This window comes from Danio rerio, chromosome 6 (assembly GCF_052040795.2).
Source record: "Danio rerio strain M-AB ecotype USA chromosome 6, GRCz13ab, whole genome shotgun sequence".
NCBI classification, from domain to species: Eukaryota; Metazoa; Chordata; class Actinopteri; order Cypriniformes; family Danionidae; genus Danio; species Danio rerio.
Genome location: NC_141026.1, coordinates 57,952,610 through 57,960,000, shown reverse-complemented (window position 1 = coordinate 57,960,000; position 7,391 = coordinate 57,952,610). Strand labels below are relative to the sequence as shown.

The window sequence follows — 7,391 nt, the reverse complement described above, 5'->3', positions numbered from 1 at the left end:
CAATGGCACTTTGAAGTTTTCGCATCTGAGCTCTTCATATACAATCGTAACTATATAATCTCAACTCAACAATGCAGATGTGACAATTGGGAATGCACACATTGCGACATCAATCCTAAAGCAATATATTGTGCAGCCCTATTATAAACATTGTTGAGTTTCTACTATTAAACACAAAAGAAGATCATTTGAAGAATGCTGAAAACCTGTACCCATTGACTTCCATAGTAGGAAAATCAAACACAATGGAAGTCAATGGGTACAGATTTCCAACATTCTTCAAAACATCTTCTTTTATATTCAACAGAAGTAGTTCATAAAGCTTCGAAACAAGTAAATGATGACAGAATGAAACATTTTTAGGTGAACTATCCCTTTAACAGCATATTGACATACAGGTTATGAATCATATCATGCTTCCTGAAACTTTTATGTTGCACATGAATCAGTCTGTCAGGAGCAGCAGTGAACTTAGATGATAATCTGACCATCTGCATGTGTGTGTGTCTGTGTGTGTGTGTGTGTCTGGACTTGCAGTACATATAACTTCGGCACAGATGGTTTCCAGACACCAGCAGGTGGAGGTTCGCTCTGCCTGGGTTCAGGTGTTCACGGCGGGGTCGACTGGATGAGAAAACTAGCCTTCCGCTACCGTCGGGTTAAAGAGATCTACAACACATACAAGAACAATGTTGGAGGTGAGAGAACAAACGCTGCTGAATTCAATGGAGCCTTTTCACATTTTCAGGTTTCTCAGTCGTGGAAGATCTCATAGTTGGTAAACTTAGGGCCCTATCATACACCCGGCGCAGTGTGGCGCAAGGCATGACGCAGTAGTCTTTTGGTAGTTTCAGCTTGGCGCAAGAGTTGTTTTGAGGCGTTGCGCTACGCTGTTTAAATAGCAAATGCATTAGCGCTCATATGTGCGCCCATAGGCATTCTGGTCTAAAAAGGAAGGCGTTCTGAGGCGCATTGCTGGCGCGTTGCTATTTTGAGAAACTATAATAGATTTTTCATTAGACCAAAACTAACCCGGTCTAAACTCCAGCGCAGAGTTGTGCCTCGCTCACACACTGCTTAATACACACAAGAGAGCAATAGGCAAATATCTTTAAATATGAAAAAATATAAATATTAAGGATATATATATATAGGATATAATAAGAATAGATATAGAATATAAATATAAAGGATTAAAATATTTTTAAAAACATTATTTTCTAGCCTACATAAATATGAAAAATCACTGCTTTTATGCCTTCTTCATCTCGGGAGGCTTTTTCTGTTCATTCATAACAATTTGCTTTTGTATAATGTTATTATTATTAGCAGTATTATTTATTATATCCATATTTTTATTTGTTTTATTAAATACAAGCTTAGATTTGTCAGGTTTTAGACCATATGGGGCACAGCATGTGTTTTAGGATATAACTCAGATTTTTGAGCACACTTCGTTATTATTGTTCATTTATTCGTTTGCTGGAAATTAGAACTGAATTTAGAAATAGTTTTGAAATGAATATTTGCGCTTAACAAACAAAAGTATTTATTTATAGACTAATTGATATCTGTGCGTAAAGGTTTCCCTATCCAAGAGCGAAAGTGAAAGTGATCCATTATCTCTCATTCACACGCAGTAGATGCTCTGTTTAACAGATTTCTGTTAAAAAACTGTTAACTGTTTGCTTGTGAAATGCTCATTTTTTCCACTTAGACTTACTTGGCGTCCTGTAAATAGCGAATGCGCTTATGGCGCGACGCAGCTGACTCTTAAAGGGAATGGGAGATGAGACTCTAATTGGTTTATTCTCAAAACACACCTATAACTCATTAAGAAAATTAACTCAACCCTTTTAGACCATGCGCCGAAGCGCAAGGCAGATTTCCCGTCCTTAAATTAGCAAAAACGCGTCCTGACACGCCCTGAAAGCGTTTGCGCCCTGCGTTTTGCACTTTGCGCATGGACCGTCAAAATAGAGCCCTTAGAGCGCAGGGAATGGGAGAGTAAAACAAATATGTTTTTACAATCCTATTTGCTGAAATAATAAAAGAAAAACTACACGGTGGTGTTATCAAGACTGTCAGAAAGAGGAAAACAATAGTGTGAGACTGATAACGGCAGCCAGAAGAGAGAACAACATCACATTTAGTGTCCTGCACCAAGAGACGCTGCATTAGAAACATCTAGAAACATCTAGAAACAACAGCATAAGCGGCGATTCATTTTTTAGTAATTTGATGCAAACATGATATAATACATACATAAACACATATAAATGTATATACGCTTTTTTTAAAAAATTGTAAATGATAAAAACTTTTAAGGATTTAAGATGCTGTTGACCGTTAAACACGTCATAATAGTCTTGTGAAAAGGGTCTGCTGTCAATAGAAGGACAATTATAGCCTGAAATGATGCTTACACAACAGAAATCTCCAGCTCTAATATCTGATTGGTTGAAGTGCGTTTGAAGCCGTTGGGTCACACACCTGCAGGCTGCTGTCAGGTAATATAATAATGTAAACGTTCTACTGTTGAGCTGATAAACTATGCAACAGCTGGGCAAAAAGATAATAGTGTAATAGTGATAATAATGTTTATAATAATAACAAAAAGAGGAGTTGTAACATCATTATTATTTATTATTATAATTATTATTAGACAGACAGACTGATAGTAATTATTATGGATTTACTATAGTGGAATTTGTAGTGAGTAATTAATAAATTAATTCTTTAAAAAAAAAACTGAACTAGGCAGAACGGTGGCACAGTGGGTAACACGATCGCCTCAAAGAAGGTCGCTGGTTTAAGCCCCGGCTGGGTCAGTTTGCATTTCTGTGTGGAGCTTGCATGTTCTCCACGTGTTGGTGTGGGTTTCCTCCGGGTGCTCCGGTTTCCCCCACAGTCCAAACTCATGTGCTATAGGGGAATTGGGTGAGTTATTTGTCCATAGTGTATGTGTGTGAATGAGTGTGTATGGGTGCTTCAAAGTGTTGGGTTATGGCTAGAAGGGCATCCGCTGTGTAAAACATATGCTTGATAAGTTGGCGGTTCATTCCGCTATGGCGACCCCAGATTAATAAAGAGACTAAGCCGAATTTTTTTTTTTACCAAAATATAAATTTGACGGTCATTAAACGATATAATTTATGAACTATGCACTAGGTGTAGTGTAGCATAGTATAGCATAAAGTATAGCTATAATTATTTGTATCATTAGTAGATACATATATGATAATAACAATAATAATAATAATAATTATTATTATTATTATGGATTTTAGAAATAAATTATCATTGTAAAAAAATATTAAAATTTTTTTATAGACATTGAAGAAAAGGAAAAAAAATAGAATAAAAAAAAAAATATATATATATATATATATATATATATATATATATATATATATATATATATATATATATATATATATATATATATATATATAAAATACACATACACAGTTTCAATCATAATTATAACCCAAGCACCCCCCCTCCTTATTTTTCCCCCCGATTTCTGTTTAACGGAGAGAAGATTTTTTTCAACTCATTTCTAATCATAATAGTTTTAATAACTCATTTCTAATAACTGATTTATTTTATCTTTGTCATGATGACAGTAAATAATATTTGACTACATATTTTTCAAGACACTTCTATACAGCTTAAAGTGACATTTAAAGGCTTAACTAGGTTAACTAGGCAAGTTAGGATATTTAGGGAAGTTATTGTGTAATGATGGTTTGTTCTGTAGATTATCTGAAAAAAAGTTAGCTTAAAGGGGCTAATAATTTTGTCCCTAAAATGTTTTTTTTTATTATTAAAAACTGCTTTAATCCTAGCCGAAATAAATCAAATAAGACTTTCTCCAGAAGATAAAATATTATCAGACATACTGTGAAAATGTCCTTGCTTTGTTAAACATCATCTGAGAAATATTTAAAAAAAGAAAAAAATAATAATTCTAAAAATTCTGATTGCAACTGTTTATATATATGTTTATATAACTGTATATATTTAAATTTAATTACTGTTACACATTACTGCTGTTATTGTATGTTCGCTGCAAAAAAATGCTTTTCTAATTTAGATATTTTTTGTCTCGTTTTTAGTCCAAATATCTAAAAATTCTTATATCTACAGGCATTTTCTAGGCAAGCAATATATATTGTATTGTTTTCAGAAATAATATGCCAATATTAAGGGAGTTTTTCCTTAAAACAAGCTAAATAATCTGCCAATGGGGTAAGCAAAATAATCTGGTTTTTCCATTTTACATAAGATTATTTTGCTTACTCCATTAACAGATTATTTGGCTTGTTTTTAGGAAAAATTCACCCTAATTTGGCATATTATATCTTAAACATATCAAGACAGTATGACTTACTTATCTAGAAAATTCTTCTTGATTTAAGAGTTTTTAGATATTTGGACTAGAAACAAGACAAAAAATCTAAGTAAGAAAAGCATTTTTTGCAGTGTTTTAATGTTTAAATTTTCTGCTCATCCTTGTAACAGGCAATCCTGTAAAATCACTTCTTTTTTTTGTATTCAGTAATATTGAAATAAGTTTAATGCACCAAACCTGTATCTTTGTTAGCTTTTAAAAGTGGTTGATCATTGCTCTTTTGTTATGCAGGTTTGTTGGGCAGCCCAAAGCGGGAGGAGTGGCTTCAGCTGCGGCGAGAGATGGAGGTTTTGACGGATCTGTGGCTGACGCAGGCTCTCAAAGCCCTCGCACTCATTAACTCCAGGTGAACAGCATTAACAACACAAATACAACAATACAGCTATACTTTATTGCCCATCGTGACATATGTGAGTCAAGCAACCTCTCATATCAGAGCTAATGTAGGGCGGGACTTAAGTGACGTGATTGTGGTTTGCCGTTGGTGGATCTCATGTGAGTGACAGGTGGAACACCAATCAGAGAAGAGATGTAAATAAAATTAAGTTAAAATTAAAAATAACTACAGTACCATTGTATAACAGTAGTTTGTTCTGTAGATTCTAAAACAAGTATTGCTTAAGGGGACTAATAATATTGATATTTTTTTTATTTATTGAAAACTACTTTTATTCTAGCCGAAATAAAATAAATAAGACTTTCTCCAGAAGAAATAAAGATAGGAAATACTGTCATCAAACATCATTTGGGAAATATAAAAAAAAAAAGGCTAATAATTTGGACAAGAAGGTCGCTGGTTCGAACCTCAGCTCAGTTGGCGTTCCTGTTTGGAGTTTGCATGTTCTCCCTGCGTTCGCTTGGGTTTCCTTTGTGTGCTCCGGTTTCCCCCACAGTCCAAAGACATGCTGTACAGGTGATTTGGGTAGGCTAAATTGTCCGTAGTGGATGAGTGTGTATGAATGAGTGTGTGGATGTTTCCCAGAGATGGGTTGCGGCTGAAAGGAAAGGCGACCCCAGATTAATTAAGAGACTAAGCCGTCAAGAAAATGAATGAATGAATAAATCATTTATTTATAAAATTTATAGCAATGTTCCATTAAAAATGTCAGTCCAGGTTTTCTGTGGTAATCGGCAGCATGCCTGAGTTACTGAATCTGGAATATTCTTTTAACAATAGACTTATTTTCTGGCTTCAGCAGTTTTGTGTCAGTCAAACGTAGCAGGTTTGGCAAGAGAAGCACAATGTCAGCATTAAAGATTGATGACTCTGATGGATGATGATTAATAAGTGCTTGAACTGTCAAGATATTTCTTTGTCTTATTTAACTGTTTCATATGACAAACATTCAGCAAAGCAGCTTTCTTCTGTACAATGAAATCCATGCAGTGACCTGAACTTGTCAAGCTTTATTTATAAAAGTAGTCTGAATGAACAGAGCATCGTATTTCATGTCTTTTGAATTCATGCAATTGGTATGTCTATAAAAACAGACACAAATGTAAGCCTTTACTCACTTATTTTATGTCAGTATTAGTATTTTGTGTTGTTTAGTATTGACATATAAAACAAAAACAATAAAAATGTTGTTTTTCTTGACTTCTCATTATTTCATAATAAAACATCCACAATAACCTGATGGATTAAAGATTCAAAAATGAAACTGAAATATAATTAAATGCTTATTTCATGTGTCAGAACTTACAAAATTGCAATATTTTGTTTTTCTGCAATATATATAGCAATATAATTTCACCAGATGACTTAAATAGCTCTATTTGCAAAGTCGTTGCTTGGGATGACTTAAACACAACACAATTGAGCAAATATTAGAGTGAAATAAACCATGCTTTATAGTGTTTTGAAGAGAGCAACAGTATTCAGGTAGAGAGATTGAGTCAACATATGTAGAATATGGCTGTATAGTCTTCAGCATATACATAATTTAATAGCATTTCTTCTTAGCCTTTTATATTTATGTTCAGTTATTTCATGTTAAAAGTGATGAAAATAACCTATTATTTACCACGAAAGGGAAATTAGTAAATCAAGACAAAGAAGCCTCAGAAAAAAATGCTAATATTAGAAGACATTTTCAGATGGCACTTAAGTTTTTGCATTATGTATATACATATACATACACACACACACACACACACACACACACACACACACACACACACACACAGTTGAAGTCAGAATTATTAGCACCCCTTTGATTGTTGTTTTTTTTTTTTTAATATTTCCCAAATTGTGTTTTACAGAGCAAGGAAATTTTTACAGTATGTCTGATAATATTTTTTCTTCTGGAGAAAGCCTTATATGTTTTATTTCGGCTAGAATAAAAGTAATTTGTAATTTTTAAGGACAAAATTATTAGCCCCTTTTAACTATTTTTTTTTCTAATAGTCTACAGAACAAACCATCATTAAACAATAACTTGCCTAATTACCCTAACCTGCTTAGTTAACCTAATTAACCTAGTTAAGCCTTTAAATGTCACTTTAAGCTGTATAGAAGTGTCTTGAAAAATATCTAGTGAAATATTATTTACTGTCATCAAGGCAAAAAAAAAAAAATGTCAGTTTTTAGAAATGAGTTATTAAAACTATTATGTTTAGAACATGTGTTGAAAAAAATCTCTCTGTTAAAGTAGTTTTATTATTAATTAAATTGTGATTTTTAAAAAGTATGTTAATACTTGGTTCTACTGGTTAATTATGATTAATATATTTATATATTCAGTTGAAGTCAGAATTATTAGCCCGCCTTGAATTATTCACCACCCTGTTTATTTTTTCCCCTATTTTTCAACACATTTCTAAACATAACAGTTTTAATAACTCATTTTTAATAACTGATTTATTTTATCTAAGACATGATGACAGTAAATAAAATTTTAGCAAATAAGTAATAAAATATTATCGGACATACTGTGAAATATTTCTTGCTTTGGTAAACATAATTTATTATTAT

General features: G+C 32.8%; 2 protein-coding genes across 10 annotated transcripts in view; both read left to right on the top strand.

Annotated features, from left to right (window-relative positions):
- Window positions 1-7,391, top strand: part of slc12a5a (solute carrier family 12 member 5a) — a 2,560,186-nt gene that overhangs the window by 642,579 nt on the left and 1,910,216 nt on the right. The window lies entirely within an intron of this gene.
- Window positions 1-7,391, top strand: part of eya2 (EYA transcriptional coactivator and phosphatase 2) — an 87,613-nt gene that overhangs the window by 74,844 nt on the left and 5,378 nt on the right. For all 9 annotated transcript variants that reach the window (NM_001004558.1, XM_087255441.1, XM_087255437.1 and 6 more), the window contains 2 exons: window positions 538-698; window positions 4,649-4,763. In NM_001004558.1, the coding sequence (NP_001004558.1) occupies window positions 538-698; window positions 4,649-4,763 (276 nt within the window). The remainder of the gene's footprint in view (window positions 1-537; window positions 699-4,648; window positions 4,764-7,391) is intronic.